Consider the following 17396-nt stretch of genomic DNA (forward strand, 5'->3'; position numbering starts at 1 on the left):
TTGATGCGCCTACAAAAATTTTCTCCAATAAAATTCGATTTGTATTGCTTTAACTTGGATCTAAATTTGCTTTTTTGTCTTGACTTGGAAAATGTTTTCATCATATGCAAATACTGTACAAATACCATTTTCTCATTTACCATTTAGTAATTAATGTGTGTTTTATTTATAATAGCAAAAGCAAAATTTTGCAAAATGCTGCTTTTTTATTTATATTCTGCATACTTTCTTAATTGCATCCAGCAAGGGAAATCTAGAACAAGGTAGGATATTAAATAGGTAGCTGGTCTAAAATAAAAATGTAGAACTAGTTAGTATCGCTAACAATTCCTTGATTAGCATTTGGTTTCACTTGAATTTCAACAAACACCAGAATAGAAATAATCTAGCGTGTAGAATAGCACGGTAATAGTTTGGATAAGATATTTTTGGTTCTGCACAGCGGACCAGTTTAGTTAGTTACTTATCCGTTACATATTAAGTTAAATTCGACGCATGCGCCTTAACTAAAATTAGTGACTTTATTTTGGAAGGGGCCGAGTGGGGGAGTATAAGGTTACAAATATATTTGAATATCTTTAGCTTGGACGCCACGCTTTGGGTTGTTATTCAGTAGTGAATCGCCAGACGGAGGGCTAACACTGCCTTTAACTTTTCATTACTCCAGATGTAAGTTTTCACAACTTATACCAATATATTTTAACTATAAGCGAGTGATATCAACTTAACATATCTTTTGCGACGTTTAAGCAAAGTGCGCTTATTTTACATTATTCTTCAGTTTTGTTATATGTGGATACTTCTATAACGTATGTGCATAATGAATAGTTCACCAGTGCTCCATTTGGTTTAATCAAATACAAGATATTTTGTGCTGCTAAAATATGTTTTGAGTGAAATGCACAGCAAACGTTTAATTAATTTTGAAATTCAAATGCAACGACATCTATTTCAAATAAACGTGCCGAATATTTAACTAAAAATTTGTAACTCAGAACAATTTACTGTAGTACACTTAACGATTTATTAAAGTTTAAGAAGTGCCTATACCTGGATATACGATCACAGGATTCGCCAGAATCCTAAATAAAATATAGTAAAATCCATAAACTACGACTTTTGCACGACTACGATTTTATTCATTGTTCTGCGTACTAAATTTTAAGTTAAATATTTCTTTGGTGTCGATAATTTGTTCATCAACTGTTTATTAATTAGTAAATATTAACCAATATTCTTCAAGCACTTTTGGAAGTACGAACGATTTTATCGAAGTGTGGTTCATTTGAGATAACAAGCAACAAGTTCTATTAAATTGTAATCATTCTACACAATCATTTGACAATATATCGAAATTTTATGAAAGATTAATTAATTAATCGTTTAATTTAATCACAAATCTTTTATGATAACTCTATGGTGGTAATATCGATGAAATTTTTCTGTGCCGATGATATTCCATCGAAACTGGAGTTTTATTCTTATATAAAAAATAGATTCGATTGATAAATTTAAATTTTATTTTAATATACTAGAAGTATTTAAAACTTCATAAAACGCTTTACTTGCAGTTTGAAAAAAGTTTAAACCTTGAAAAAAATTACGTAAAAATCATGCAATTCAGAAGTTTTCTTAATACGTGTTTAAATTGCCTGAAAAATAATTCAATATTATTATACTTTCTAAATTTTAAAAAGTTTTAAAACCCTTTAGTTTTAGCTTGCAAAAATGTAGCATCGTTGTAGAAAATATTCTCTATTTTCTAACGTACTTTAAGCACTAACCATGCACATATGTACTCTTATGAATATAAAAAATAATTATATATATATATATATATATATATATATATATATATATGTATATGTACATATATATATATATATATATATATATATATATATATATGTACATATATATTTGCAAATGCAAAAGGTTTATGAATGAAAACAATATTATTTTTGGAACGTACTGCACTTTTTGCACTGTTTTTTGCAAGTAAATCCAGAAAAATTGTTTTTCGCAAAGTCGTTTTTTTAACTTCCCGTAGTTAAATAATATGTTCATATTTATAAAAATAATATATATATATATATATATATATATATATGGGGTAGGGCGGGGCACAAAAGTCCGATTTGACTTTGAGCAATTATATTGTGAAAACTAAGCCAATTACATCACAACAAATACCACATACCAAACAAACAACTATCAAACTATGTTCAGCAAAACTCCCAACTAATTCATCATTGTAGAACTTATTTTTAAATTTATTTATTATTTCAATTTTTCAGTTATTTTTTCAATTTTTCAAAAAATTGTCACTTGCTCCTTTTTATCCCATAGGCAGCGTGAAATGGGACAGCTAGGTGGCAAGCAGATCCAATGTCTTATTTTTAATTTTAAAGAGATGTTAGGAAATAATAGCTACAATATTCAATTTATGCGATATATAAATGTCATGTTGGTAAAAATTCCTAACTTTACTTGTTTTTGAGATATTGTTGGTGGACCTTTTTACCCGCGCACCTTTAAACCTCGCTCTATCCTATAAATATTTATTTAAATTTGTATGTTTTAATTTGTATAAAGAGAAAGTATCCATATGTAAAAATGAAAAAAAAATATATATATAATACATATTTATAGCACATGCAAAAAAATGTAAATATAAAATGTTGCGGATAAAATTTTCATTCATAGTTCAAATTGCGATGGCATTCTACGGCCTAATCAGAGTAGTCTATTAATAACCCCAGAATTTAATAAATATACCGTATATTAATAACATAATTCGAATTCGCAAATGATGTGTACTCTATATCAGTTCTTAACTAAAATTATTTCGCAAAATTTATTAGTTAATTCCTCAAAAAAATCTTTTCCGGAAAAATAGCCGTACTATCGGCCATAAAACGATTTATTTAAAATCTGCAAACGGTAACGCCTTTCACTGGCTCAGCCTGCCTCCGTATTTTGTTTATTTTGTATTTTTAGGCCGATTTAAATTTAGACGTAGCTGAGCTGGCTACGGAAATAGATAGCGTTCCGCGTCCGCCCGTGCCGCGTCGTAGCCTTATATGACTTCACATCGGGCTAGATGTTAGGCCGAGAGAAATGGGCACGAGGCGAAAGATATTCCATTCATTAAAAATATTATTTTAATTTTCATGTCGACGATTACGATCATGAATAGAAATGACGAATTTGATAATGTAATTGTTTTACGAATAAATTAATATGATAATTATATTTATTCATGAATATAATTAATTTATTTTATTACTTCATAAAAAATATGCACATAGAGAGAAATGAATATAATAGTTTATATATATATATATATATATATATATATATATATATTAGGGTGGTCCTTAAAATGGTCATTTTCGAATTTCCTTGCCCCCTGGGAGATAAAAAACAATTCTCTGAAAGTTTTAGTTCTTAATATTAACGTTTAGATAGAGCACAATTTAATCAAACTTCGTATGGAAAGAGCATGAAAAAAATTTTGAAAATTAAAAAAAAATGTTTTAGGTATAACTTAGCGACAAATGAAGGAGTTTTATTCATTCATTTGTTCGCTAAATTACATCTAAAAAACATTTTTAAAATTTTTGAAAAATTTTCCATGCTATTTCCATATAAAACTTTGATTGAATTGCGCTCTATCTAAACGTTAACATTAAGAGCTAAAACTTTCAGAGAATTATTTTTTATCTATTTGAAACCATTTGAGCCCCTGGAAGCCAGGAAATTCGAAAATGGCCATTTTAAGGACCACCCTAATATATATATATATATATATATATATATATATATATATATATATATATATATCCTTGCTTCCAGAGGCTCAAATGCTTCTAAATTGATAAAAAACAATTACCTGAAAAGTTTAATAATAATTTAAAGCTCTTAATATTAATTTTGAGATAGCCCGCACTTCAACCAAAGTTTCTATAAAAATAACATGGGTAAAAATTTTATTTCTTTTATAATTTAGCGAAAAAAAAATCAAAATTTAGAAAATAACATTGTATTTTCTTCTTTTGATTATAAATTACAATAAAAATTTTATATATTTTATAACGTAAGTATTTACCTAGGAAGAAGAACCAAGAAAGGTTAGAGTGCGGACTATCTATAAAAGTTAATATTAAGCGCTAAAACTTTCAGATAATTGTTTTTTATCGGTTTGGAAGCATTTGAGCCCCTGGGAGCAGGGAAATTCGAAAACATCCGTAATAAAGACCACCCTAATATATATATATATATATATATATATATATATATATATATATATATATTGATCCTCGAACAAGGAATCGAATGTAGTCATAAAGAACCCAAAAAGTTTTTTTTATTATATATTGTCGAAATTTCAGAACTATGTGCATTTCATCTTAAGAACAACTGACATGATCTTGATTAAAAGATAAAAACTAATAGAATCAAAACTAGGAATAAATGGATTAAATAAAGAAATATCAAAATAATAGTCAAAACATTTCAAATCACTTTCTTATTTCTATATTTATATATAAATATGTGTGTGCGTGTTTGTGTTTGTATGTATGTGCGTAACTGAATTTTCAATAATGAATTTATTACGTAACACTCCGTAATGAGATCATTCACAGTATTATAATAGTTAGTTTTATAAACAATTTTTATACCTAGTATTCTTCTTTTAGTTTTTTCTAAATTTTTGTAAACAATTAAAATAATATAGTTTTTTCTTTCAGAACTTTCAAAATCAACTGCAATCATGTCCGACGAGGAAGAGGTCTACAGGTAAAGATTTGAGATAGTACCAAGTTTGAAAATATTTATTTTCGCATAAATCATTTTATATTTTAGACAAGTTTAAAAAATCAATCAATTAAATCATTTTTTGAATAATAATGAAATATTCTTCTTTTTAAATTTTCAGTGAAGAAGAGGAGGAGGAGGAGGAGGTCGTGGAGCAGTAAGTATTTTTCATATGCTTTGAATTTTATTTTGGTGCCAAATTGCTAAATAATTTTTTTCATTTATTACAGAAAGTAAGTGTCGTCAACCGATCTACCTTACTTCAGCTTTATTCAACTTTAGCAAATAATTTAACTTTTTGAAATAAAAAGTAAAATAAAATATTAATATTTCGCATGTGATGAGTAAGAATTAAAAAATAAATTTATATGTATTTTGGTAAGGCGAAATTAACGTAAAAGGAAGCAACTGCATTGCTATATAATTTTATAAATCTGCATGTGAAACTGCAAAATTTCCGATTTGTCAATATCAATTTTATTTATTCTTATTTATTTTTCATGGCGATCTTCTAAATTCATTTCCGACTATTCCACTGAGCAGACACACGACCAAAGTAGAGTAAGTAAAGATATATTATTTGTCTTAATTATTAATGTAATAAAATTCTTATAATCTGTCTAATCGCTTTGATATTTTTAATTGCAGAGGCGATGCAGCTGCTGGAGACCCAGAATTCATCAAGGTAAAAAAAAAAAAAATGTTGAAAAGTTTTCCAAATGCAATTTTATAAACATGTGCTTATGTTGATAAATTTGTCTCTTCAGCGTCAAGACCAAAAGAGATCAGATCTCGATGATCAACTCAAGGAATACATCTTGGAATGGCGCAAACAGCGTGCCAAGGAAGAAGAAGATCTTAAACGCCTTAAGGAAAAGCAAGCTAAGCGCAAGGTACAACATGTTTGATATTGATAATTTGTTAGATAAATTATATTACATCAAATAAGTAATAAATCAATTGTGTTGTTATGAAAATAAAAATCGGATTTATCCAATGTTCAATCTAGGTATCCCGCGCTGAAGAAGAAAAGCGTATGGCCCAAAGGAAAAAGGAAGAAGAAGAACGCAGAATAAGAGAAATTGAAGAAAAGAAACAAAGAGACATTGAAGAAAAGCGTCAACGTCTCGAAGAAGCCGAAAAGAAACGCCAGGCTATGCTTCAAGCCACCAAGGATGCCAACAAGAAGGGCCCCAACTTCACCATCACCAAAAAGGACAGCAACGTTAGTATTTAAAATTATTTCATGCAATATCAAATAAAATATAAATATATATGTGTATATATTCATTATTTTAGTTCAACATGTCTTCTGCACAAATTGAAAGAAACAAGACCAAGGAACAATTGGAAGAGGAAAAGAAAATTTCTCTGTCCTTCCGTATCAAGCCTCTGGATATCGAATCTCTTAGCGTTGAAAAACTCAGACAAAAGGCCAATGAACTTTGGGAATGCATCGTCAAGTTGGAAACTGAGAAATACGATCTGGAGGAACGCCAAAAACGCCAGGACTACGATGTAAGTATTAGAACAATATATCATCCAACTTATTATTAGTTTAAAACTAATGATGTCTCAATCAACTAGCTTAAAGAATTGAAAGAAAGGCAGAAACAACAACTCAGACACAAAGCATTGAAGAAAGGATTAGATCCAGAAGCCCTCACAGGAAAATACCCAGTAAGTTCTTTTAACAACAAGGTTGAATAACTAACAAAAGATATTGTATATTTAATGAGTTTCACGTGTTATTTATTTCAGCCCAAAATCCAAGTCGCCTCCAAATATGAGAGACGTGTCGACACAAGATCATATGATGATAAGAAAAAATTATTTGAAGGCGTAAGTATTCAAATATATTACTGAAACGTTAAAACATTAGAAATAATTTAAGATTCAAATATCTTTTTTTATACAAAAATAAGACAAAATAGGAATTCACAATCAAATTTCTTGAAAACGCCCATAGTAAAAAATAATATTACTTGCAACACCATACGAGTTCATATAATGAACATGTAAACATTAGCACACAAAAATCGGACTTTCTTAAAACCTCTAAACAATGAAATTAAAATAGTCCAGTTAAGTTTCACTTAATAACATTATCTGCCTATGTATACAGGGTTTCGACACATTGTTCTCTGAAGTAAATGAAAAGTCATGGAAACAGCGTTACGAACTATTCCAGAAACGTAGTAAAAGTAAGTTCGGGTACCCTACGAGTACGGCAATTGGAAACGTATTCTATCATACTTATTAGTCAGAAGCATATTTTTATCATTAAATATAAAATCTTGTTTTTCTCTAGTGTTGTCTTTCCATGCACGATAACGTTTATTCACCAGTTTGCCCCTTTATCTTCCGTTTATTATGATCGCACCAGAAAGACCTCTAAAAACGCTATTAGTTTCGCGTTTTAGGAGGTATCTGAAATCGACGCGTCTCTTATCGGAATCACTTTGTTTTCAATATTTGTCAATCTTATGTATTTCAATTTATTTGAAATTAAAACATTCTTGAAACCAAACGTTTCCGATAAGAGACAATCCCGATGAAAATAATTCTTAAGTGTGCCATTAATCTGAAGTTTTTACCATTTATCATTTTTTGTGTTTCCCAAATTTTATGTCTGTATATTTATTTTTGCATTATCGAATTGGGATTGAGAAGAGTGTGATGTGTTTTTACAAATATATTGCATCCTAATTCAATCCGTCAATCATTCAATATTTCATTATGTTTTGTATTGGACTGTTTACCCTAAAAACATTCACCTGCGCGACGCACGTTGATTTAATTTTAGTATTGAATAGCGATTTACTACTACAAAAGCGATGTCATTGTGGTACCATAATGCACAATGATAGAAACAATTATCTTAATAAGGTACGAGTATTTAAAAAAGCAGATCAAAGTTTTTGACCAGCCAAGATCATGTAAACATCTTATCCTATTTTATGAAACGAATCACCAAACCCCATGTGATCTAACAAACTGTTATGAAGCATCTGTGATTTTATCCCGTATTTAACAATTTATCCATAGGGTCTAGAAACTCAAAACAAAGAAGTCCTTGAACGCCTATGGTCCGATAGGAGCGAACAATTCGGTGGACGCCAAAAGAGTAAGTATTCCTTAGTCCTTCATGCGCGCTCACACACAAAATGTAGTTCTTCATTCCCGGCTTTGGCTCGATCACACGGAAAGTTTATTATCTGCGAGGTTGATAATATAGGTAGAAACCAAATATTTCGATAGCCTTTAGACTTTACTTTGTGGCTAAGAAATCATTTTGACTCCGATCACTTGAGAAATCGTTTCCACCTCACAACGTAAAAACCATTAAACTGCCTATGTTTCCAACCTCGCCAATATGAGACTTGAACTAAAGATTGAAGCTCTGACTCGTGTACCTATTCAATTTCGCTAACATTTACTAATATACTAAATTTTCAAGTTTTTATTATTAATTGGTCTAATTTATTAATATTTAATTACTTTCTAATAAAAACTATTTAAAAATAACAGTAGGAATGCATTGTGTGTGGCGCAATGTTAGTACTCAAAATTAGTTGAATTTGAATTAAGTAATCAATATCAAAATTCAGTTGAATTTTACTATCCAATTGAAAATAATCGCACATTATTCATCTTTTACTACTTTTTGAGGGGATTATTATCCAAATTTCAATCAAACTCATAGTTTATCATCAACTTATAGTCCATAAACCTCAATAAATGCAGTTCCAACTTCACAAAAGGTATAAAATAGTAAATGCTATATATGTAATATATTAGTTTTAATTTTAAATTTTACTTGAAACAAACTTGCATCTTGCATTTATATCCTTCATGTTTTTAATCTGCATATATTTATGAAAGTGAATGATGTTTCTGATACTAGTCGGTTTGACCTTTATCTACTAATAAAAATGCTTGAATTTTTTATGTGTCGATCATCTTTATGTAAAAATATAATAAAAAAAACTATAAAATATATAACTTAATTTTAGTTTATCAGCAATGAATAAGAAATTGAATATTTTACTTATTGTTAGTTTTACCTCCATGACAAAACGAATATAAAACACAAAAAAAAAAACAAAATAAGTAAAATGTTCTGAAGTAAATGAACAACTTTCTAATTTAAATTACTAATTATCTAGCTAAGCTTCCTAAATGGTTCGGCGAACGACCAGGCAAGAAAGCCGGAGACCCAGAATCACCCGAAGGTGAGGAAGAACTTAAGGTCGATGATGTCTTGGACGAAGAAATTGAAGAACCCACCTTTGAACCAGAACCAGAAGCTGAGGAGGAGGAGGAAGAAGAGGAAGAAGAAGAGGAGGAAGAAGAGGAAGAAGAAGAAGAAGAGGAAGAGGAAGAAGAAGAGGAATAGACGCGCCTTTAAACGTAAGGTGCTGAAAAATTTTGCTAAATGGAGTATTCATATATAAAAAAATAAGTTTTCTTAAATATACATAAAATAAAAATATTGTAATAAAAGCGTTGTAATCATTAAATACGATTTGTAACGAAAATTTGCATCTTGTTTCAGCTCACGCAATACTTATATACAGATTCACAAGATTCCTACAATTCAATACAATATGAATATGTAATAAATCATAGATTTTTTGTTAATTAATATATTAAGGACAAGAGAAAATAAACTCATCTATATTTCAACTAAATCTTGTTTTTCTTGTATACTGAAAATAGATTATGAAACTCGTAATATAATATATGTATATATCTTTATTATAATCACAGTTACATTTAACATTTTTCAGTAAAATACATTATTTTTATTTTGGTAACAAAATATTTATATCAATAATTATGTACTATGCCCCATATATAATAAATAGGTGGCCGCCAGCCTATATGCAATACTCGAAAAAAAAAATATAAATTAAATTCAAGTTTTACTTAATTTCAAATGTGAACTTCAAATTCAAATACGAAAACGTATTTTATGTGACCCTGAACTGAAACACTAAACGTTTTGTAATAATATTTTCATTTGTTCAAATAATACAGTTTTCATACTGAAGTATCAATACTGTATCTTTCGTTTTCGCATAATTTTCAAAAGATAGTTCACAGCACTTTTAGGAATAAAGTATTAAAAAAATATGGTGAAGAATCATACCTCGTTAAATACAGAGTTGACTTAATTTAACCTTCAATCCTCCTATTTGCATTTAGACTGATCAAAAAGACGTATAATTTGAATTTGTTTTGTAATTGCTTTTGACTAAACCCTGAAGCAATCAGATCAGTCAAACAATTGGGGTCGCATTTTATAACATATAAAGGCATATCATAAAATATACTATTTTCACAACAGTATTAAAAATGTATGCCAAGAATTGACATTTCAATATATTCAGTAAATATTTGATGTTGCTATGAAAAAGTCAGTTCAAACTATAAATTATGCCTTAATTCATATGCACACAAATTGACTATCGGCCACTTTATTATTCATAAATATTTCTATCATAAGACATTAACATATGCATACATTATATCAGATAAAAACCACGTTTCCTGTCAGTTTAGTCTAATTAATATCATAGAAAATTAGAGATTCTTGATATTTTGTAAAGCACGTTTATGGGTTAATCAGTTATGAGCATTTATGATTCGAAATGCACAATGAATGCAATTTATAACAGTATAATTATTTATTTTATTAAGACACATTCACATTATATATATATATATATATATATATTAATTAATTAAAATTGTTTCCATCTCCTAGCAAGACCATTTTTAGTTTGATTATATTAGAGCAGACTCAGAAGAAAATAAATAAATATTCTCTTAATTATACTATATTTTTGAGGCAAATAGCAAAAACTACATATTAACTATATTAAAAAATCAATACGTAGTTTAAATAGATCAAGGTTGATCTCCAAGAAATACTATGTATTATTATAGTGGAATAAAAATGCCTTCATATCACATTTACGCTGTACACCTTCTTCCCTATTATAAAATGCATTAAAAACAATATATATATATATATATATATATATATATATATATATAATCTTAAAACTAATGTGAAATTCATCATTTTTAAATAAAAGCATTTGATCATAAATGTTAAATGATAAACATTTACGTACTTTAACATACTCACAATTAAGCTTCTGTAATCATCACATCAATGAGACTTCTTTAAGCAATAAGTTATGACACAATTGAAATATTTAGTAAAGAATAACACCTTAATGTAAAAGAAATTAATATTCATTTAACGATATTATTAAAGTTTCCACAAACATCAAACCATTAGTCTGCCATATATGCTGTTTTAGTTTTTGCAAGATATTCAGAAGATATTTCAAAATAATACTACTATTAGCTATAACAAATTCTATTCTTTAGCTATATATTCAGATACTTGGAAATCAATGTAATAACTGCCACAGTGCTTCACGTAAGTTATATTTACCTTTAAGTACTTCAAACAAATATTTTTTCTATTGTTCTTGGAGCTCTCACTCCAATCTATTTAATAAATATAAATGACTAAAAGAACATGATTATGTAAAATTAAAAACATATAGCCAATTATCCATATATTTATTCAAATTGCAAAATTATATTTGCATGAAACCAAATGAATGAAATACTCATTTTTGAATATGTACAAAAATAATATGCAAATGATAAGAAAAATCAAAAACTTGGAAATAAGTGAAAATTAATTAATTAATTTAATATTGAAAACATTCTGCTAAATCATTCAGCTATTAATATTAATTTGTCTTACATATTAGAATAAACAAAACACAAAATTGAATTTAATGTAGTGTTTATATCATTATTGTCTTTTGTTAGTTGAAATAAAACTGTAAAATCATAAATTAACTATCCACAATTTATAATAAATAATACTGAGAATATGTGATAAAAACAGATTCAGAATTGGTTCGATATTTGTGGAATTCAATAAGATATATTCCAAATAACTATTGGCAAATAATTATTATTTTTATGCATACAAGGTAGATACATATTTGCATAGTAACTATTTTATAGTATAGTTGTGATGTAGAACTCTTTGTAATTTCTCCATTCAAAATGAAACATAATAATAAGAAACAGTTGTCCAGCAAAATCATAGACTTTCAACAATTGCTTGTTATTGCATTTAAACTTATTAAATTATTTTTCATAATATAAAAATATAAGTTGGAAGTATTTAGACCATGAGAGTTTCAGTTTATTTTGACGACATTATAGAGCATTTAGGAAGATAATTAAACAGTAAGTTTCTTTATCAAGTTTATTTAGCATTTACTGTGAATGAAACACAGTCAACACTTTTCCTTTTGCCTAAAGTAAAAAACTTTATCATATATATTTGTATGTGCAAACATATATAGAAATAAATTTTCTGATACTTCAGACAAAAGAAAAAATATTGATAAAGCATCATTCACTGTAAATGCTGTTATACTAATAAAGATGCTTCAAGTTCAACTAAACTAAATAGTTACTAATTAAGTTGCCATGTGACAAGCATCTACCGATAGCATGAAATTTGTAATATGTATTATCAATTGACTAATAATAAAAAATGTGTAAATGCTGATATAAATACTTTAAGTTTCAGTATGTATATAAAATTTTATATATGTATGCATACATGTATACATATACCTATTATATATAACAATGTTTTAAAATATAAAAAATAAAGCTACTTTCAATATTATAGTGACTATGTTCTTAAGCCTTTACTTTTTCTTTTCATACGAGCGTAGGGTCCTATGTCAGGATCCATAACAAAATCATATAGCACTGCAGTCCAAGAATTATGATGAGGCAAATTATCATAAAACTCAGAAGCTATTCGTTTCACCTAAGAACATTTTATGCATGTATATCTGCTTCGTCATTAAATTTATAATTAAAACAAAAAATGATACTTAAAGTATTCAATAAACCATAAACTTATTTGAAATTTTATATATAAATATTATAATCATGGACTTACCTCAGGAAGGTACCTTCCAGGAACGTAAGGAAAATCATGATGTTCATTGTGATATCCTACATTAAATGTTATCCAGTTCAGAGGTCCATAATAACTATATGTTTCATAACCTTTCTTAAACATATAATGCTCAGAAATAAAATGACCTGAAAATTATAATACAAAAAATATATTTTCAGATTTGAAATTTTCACATACATAATATGTGCACACATATTAAAAGTAATGATACCTGCTACTGGATGAAGGCCCATTGCCATCAGTGATCCAAATATTAAATAACCTATAACTCGACCACCTGCAAAAATAGGTTGTATTCAATTTTATGTATTGAATATTTTATTAAATAAACTTACCAAAAAAATACCACACAATTCCATCAAATGTTAATTGTATAACTAGATTTACAAGTTCTAATTTTGTTGGCGGTTTGGGATAGACCATAAATGGTCTCAAGGCATAGAAAAATGGTTGTAACATAATCCAGAAAAATTTTCCAACTGTTGTACAAAATAATTTAGCCTCCACTAATGTGGGCAAGTCAGTGTCAATTACTTCATCTCCTTGGTACTATAACAACATATATTGTATTTAAAACATAAGTTAAAATTTAAGAAATAACGGTAATAGAATTTAATATAACATATTACATAAGAATTTAAACAATTAATTGCTAGTTATTGCTTATTATTGATTAAAAGAAGTGGTTAGTTATTTTGAGATACCTTATGATGTTCCAAGTGATATTTTCTAAATGATATTGAAATAGGAAGTCCAATTGGAAGGTTACAGAAAAATCCAAAGAGTCGATTGTGCATTGGACGACTATGTCCAAAAGCCAAATTATGTGAAATCTCATGAATGGCTAGAAGTGTTTAGTCACACAATTAATTAAAGAAATTAGAACAAACAAAAATTCAAATCAATTACCAAGCATCAATGAATGATTTATTACACCTCCAAAGCAATATGCGGCAAGAAGTGTGATAGGCCAGGACTGGTCTTTTATTATAAATATCATAATGAACTGAGATAATACCATTGCACTTGCTACCCATTTAAATCTTGGATCGTATCCGAACAGCTTTTTAATTTGTGGATACTTTTCTGAAGAAAAAAAAAAAGTTAATACAAATTATAGCCCAGAAACATTAAGTACAGTAGAACCTCGTTTATCCGGACCTCAGTCATACAGATTCGCGATTATCCGGACTACTAACCGCGACCAATTTATATGTATGTACTAGAGATAGGCTTATCATATCCGAAGCCAGAAAGGAGTTATATCCACTTAACAACTACACAACTCGAAAAACTTTGAAACCGAAATATAGACAAAATTGTGTTCTATAGTGTGTTGTTTATGTATATAAGGATTTGTCAAATCCCATTAATTATTTGAAATTCTTTTATAAACAGTTCAAACATATTTGTTGATATTTTTATAAAAAGTCATGGTTTTAAGCATTTCTATATGCTTGCAAATCCCAAGTGGTATGCTGAAAGTGAGAATATTTTAAATTATCAAGAAAAAAAACCTAAAAATTAAAATGAAAATTTTCTTTTAATGAGAAAATAATTGATTTTTTGGATTAATTTCATATAAAATAATATAATTGCTTCCTTCCCAAAGCAAAAACGCAGTAACAGATTCAATACCAGTTTAGGAAAGTCAGATATGACAAAATCTCCAACACAACTTCGCTCAGATTCACTCCGAAGAAGGAGTTGTATCGGAGTGATAACTCCGGAGTGAGTTACCCATCACTAGTATGTATATACTTACAATTCAAATGTTTGCATGATTAATGCTGCAGTTCAGTATTTGTATGTAATGTAATCTAAGATAATATGTATGTATTACAAAAGGAAGTGTTAATTTCTTAATGAACATTGATTTTCGTTGATATCTATGTATGTATTTGTTATTTTTAATAAACACAACATTATTCTTCGTACATTGAATTATACGGATTTTTGATTATCCGAATGCCTATCGACAACAATTAGTCCGGTTAATCGAGGTTCTACTATCATTTTTAAATCAGTGCCAATTGTTGCACAATCCACAGTCATTAGTTGGAAGGAATAACATGAATATTTTCGAAATCAGAGATAAACATAAATAAATAAAATATATGTAATAAATGAAACAAATCATGCACGAAAATCAAAACTTGCTTAAAATCATTTCTCGCCGGCTGGCATGCGGCTCTTCTGTCAAAACCCATTCGAAATCTGTTCTAGAAACTTTTGCACCCATATCGTAAAATAGAAAACACTATAACATTGCAAAAAATAAAAATGGTTTAACTACTCGGAAGTGCCCGTTGTTAAATAAATAGATTAATTAATTATTTATTCAACATGACCAAATATGACATAACCACACTGCAAACGTCAAACACACAATAGAAATGTATCACAGATAACAGATAACATGTACAAAGATTAAGAACTCGTGACGAAACTAATTTGTCGCTGCATTTTTATTTTGATGTTATCAAGTTGATAACAACAACCCAAAACATTATTTCAATTATACTGATAAAACAGACATGACCATAATTAAGAAAACACACTTTAAATTTTAATGATTAATCCTGAAAATAATTACTTAAAAAATGCTTACTTGACCGCCTAGAATTAAAAATTATACGTCTATGTCTTCTTGCTGACAGTGACATTCTTATCAATTTTATCATTTATTGAAATGTTATTATTAATTTTATAATCTTGTTAATTGTTAACTTTTGTTGTTTATTATTCTAATGAGGAAAGCTTATACATAGATCTTCTGCAAGTGAAATGAGTTTTCTTTTGTAAGTGATTTTTCTTATTGAATTGAAAATGCACTTCCTTATAAACAATTTATCTTGTTTTTGTTATGAACAACTTTACAAAATATCAGTCTTGACGTTTTATGTTAATTTACAATCTACTATAAATATAATATTTAATGACCATTTAATAGCTATAACTATTGAGATATGTTAGAAGAAGTAAAACAATGGAACATGTAATAATTGCTGAAATAAAAGATGATACATAATTAAAGTGATTGACTAACTCAATAGAGCTAAGTATTGTTTATTCTATGTTAATTCTTATCATCGATGTTCTGTTACCACAGTGGGAGCAGATCTAGTAAGACTTTCAAACCTAAGAAGAACATACCTGAAGGTACTCATCAATATGACTTAATGAAACATGCTGCAGCCACGCTTGGTTCTGGTAATCTTCGTCTTGCTGTTATGCTGCCCGAGGGAGAAGATCTAAATGAATGGGTTGCTGTGAACAGTTAGTGTTATAAATTGACATTTAATCAATAATATTCCTTCGAGTTTGATTTGGATTTTATCAATGCATGTTAATATCTTTATAGTTCTCTCATTTATCATAACATTATTTATAAACTGAAGAATAATATAGTTCAAATATTTTGTTTTTTTGCAGCTGTTGATTTTTTTAATCAAATAAATATGTTATATGGAACTATAACAGAGTTCTGTACTGAAGAATCATGTGCTATAATGTCAGCTGGCCCAAAATATGAATACCATTGGGCTGATGGGCATACTGTTAAAAAACCTATAAAGTGCTCAGCACCGAAGTATATAGATTATTTAATGACTTGGGTTCAAGATCAACTTGATGATGAGATGCTATTTCCTTCAAAAATAGGTATTACTTATAAAATAATTGTGTATGAGTTGTATGCAGTATTTAATTATTATATCCATTTATAGGAGTGCCTTTCCAAGAAACTTTCAAGTTATAGCCAAAACTATTTTAAAACGCCTTTTTAGGGTTTATGCTCACATATATCATCAACATTTTACGCAAGTAGTGCAATTAGGAGAAGAAGCTCATTTAAAACTAGCTTCAAGCATTTTATATTTTTTGTTCAGGTTAGCTTGAAATATATACTTTCATAATATAAAACATGATTTCATCTTTTTCATAATTTTAGGAATTCGATTTGATAGACAGGCGAGAGTTAGCACCATTACAAGAATTAATTGATAAATTGACTGCTCAAGAAAGTAGATAATAACTGCATAATTAATTTTTTTTTGCTAAGTAAAATTTATCAGATACAATAACCAATGTTGACTATGGATAACATACTCATTAATTGGTATTACAACTAAGACGCATTAGTAAAATACTGATATATTTTTCTATCCAAATTATTGTGCTTAATAATGAAATTATATTATCACTGTGGTAACGGCAGTTATTGGCACTGTTGGACCTGAGGGCATACGTGTTCTATGTTCACACAATGCACGTATTATTTTGTATTAAGAGGTGATGTGAGGCACATGACATATTTATATTAATAAAAATATCTTGATATATCACAATTTATTTTTTTCTATTTTTTATAACATCTACATAAGTTTTAATTTTATAGAAGATGTTGCATTAGTATTTTGACATTAAAAAATAATTATATTATTTTAGTACAGCTAATGTCTAATTAATTCATACATCCTGAATTTTCTTCAAGAAGTCATCACATAAAAATATTTAACCCGCTAAA

At 28.2% G+C, this 17396-nt stretch overlaps 3 protein-coding genes across 5 annotated transcripts; 2 read left to right on the forward strand and 1 right to left on the reverse strand.

The window, feature by feature from the left end:
• The first annotated feature begins 545 nt into the window (after positions 1–545).
• On the forward strand, positions 546–9515 carry LOC113378795 (troponin T). 3 transcript variants are annotated; one of them, XM_026619390.1, is made up of 13 exons: positions 546–669; positions 4755–4803; positions 4943–4978; positions 5365–5382; positions 5470–5506; positions 5589–5714; positions 5831–6046; positions 6121–6339; positions 6409–6501; positions 6583–6663; positions 6947–7025; positions 8991–9239; positions 9380–9515. In XM_026619390.1, exons 2-12 carry the CDS (start codon positions 4778–4780, stop codon positions 9218–9220), a joined length of 1161 nt encoding a protein of 386 aa, XP_026475175.1. In that variant the 5' UTR covers positions 546–669; positions 4755–4777; the 3' UTR covers positions 9221–9239; positions 9380–9515. The 3 variants fall into 3 exon arrangements, with proteins under 3 accessions (XP_026475175.1, XP_026475174.1, XP_026475176.1); XM_026619389.1 differs by lacking the exon at positions 6947–7025 and adding an exon at positions 7870–7948; XM_026619391.1 differs by lacking the exon at positions 6947–7025 and adding an exon at positions 7870–7948 and having other exon boundaries at positions 8991–9234.
• A 2866-nt stretch (positions 9516–12381) lies between these two features.
• LOC113377381 (sphingolipid delta(4)-desaturase DES1-like) lies at positions 12382–15273 on the reverse strand. Its single transcript, XM_026617681.1, has 7 exons — positions 15029–15273; positions 13778–13954; positions 13573–13712; positions 13204–13417; positions 13080–13145; positions 12848–12993; positions 12382–12712 (listed from the first exon to the last, which is right to left on the reverse strand). Exons 1-7 carry the CDS (start codon positions 15108–15110, stop codon positions 12572–12574), a joined length of 966 nt encoding a protein of 321 aa, XP_026473466.1. The 5' UTR covers positions 15111–15273; the 3' UTR covers positions 12382–12571.
• Positions 15274–15531: 258 nt separating this feature from the next.
• Positions 15532–17108, forward strand: LOC113377076 (MOB kinase activator-like 1). The gene is made up of 5 exons (XM_026617258.1): positions 15532–15669; positions 15981–16147; positions 16304–16553; positions 16600–16758; positions 16821–17108. Exons 1-5 carry the CDS (start codon positions 15656–15658, stop codon positions 16831–16833), a joined length of 603 nt encoding a protein of 200 aa, XP_026473043.1. The 5' UTR covers positions 15532–15655; the 3' UTR covers positions 16834–17108.
• Positions 17109–17396: the final 288 nt, after the last annotated feature.

The sequence above is a fragment of the Ctenocephalides felis genome, unplaced genomic scaffold (assembly GCF_003426905.1).
Source record: "Ctenocephalides felis isolate EL2017-DRISC unplaced genomic scaffold, ASM342690v1 CF-g0.4_SCAFFOLD_01886, whole genome shotgun sequence".
NCBI classification, from domain to species: Eukaryota; Metazoa; Arthropoda; class Insecta; order Siphonaptera; family Pulicidae; genus Ctenocephalides; species Ctenocephalides felis.

What these genes read in the sequence shown, in the direction of transcription:
- LOC113378795 (XM_026619390.1), top strand. Translation starts at nt 4,778, where the DNA reads ATGTCCGACGAGGAAGAGGTCTACAG. An exon ending in AAAAGCAAGCTAAGCGCAAG is followed by an intron (nt 5,715 to 5,830) that starts GTACAACATGTT and finishes TGTTCAATCTAG; the next exon opens with GTATCCCGCGCTGAAGAAGA. An exon ending in ATTCCAGAAACGTAGTAAAA is followed by an intron (nt 7,026 to 8,990) that starts GTAAGTTCGGGT and finishes CTAATTATCTAG; the next exon opens with CTAAGCTTCCTAAATGGTTC.
- LOC113377076 (XM_026617258.1), top strand. An exon ending in TGAATGGGTTGCTGTGAACA is followed by an intron (nt 16,148 to 16,303) that starts GTTAGTGTTATA and finishes GTTTTTTTGCAG; the next exon opens with CTGTTGATTTTTTTAATCAA. An exon ending in ATTACTTATAAAATAATTGT is followed by an intron (nt 16,554 to 16,599) that starts GTATGAGTTGTA and finishes CATTTATAGGAG; the next exon opens with TGCCTTTCCAAGAAACTTTC.
- LOC113377381 (XM_026617681.1), bottom strand. Translation starts at nt 15,110, where the DNA reads ATGGGTGCAAAAGTTTCTAGAACAGATTTCGAATGGGTTTTGACAGAA. An exon ending in ATCACTTGGAACATCATAAG is followed by an intron (nt 13,418 to 13,572) that starts GTATCTCAAAAT and finishes ATGTTGTTATAG; the next exon opens with TACCAAGGAGATGAAGTAAT. An exon ending in GGGCCTTCATCCAGTAGCAG is followed by an intron (nt 12,994 to 13,079) that starts GTATCATTACTT and finishes TATAATTTTCAG; the next exon opens with GTCATTTTATTTCTGAGCAT.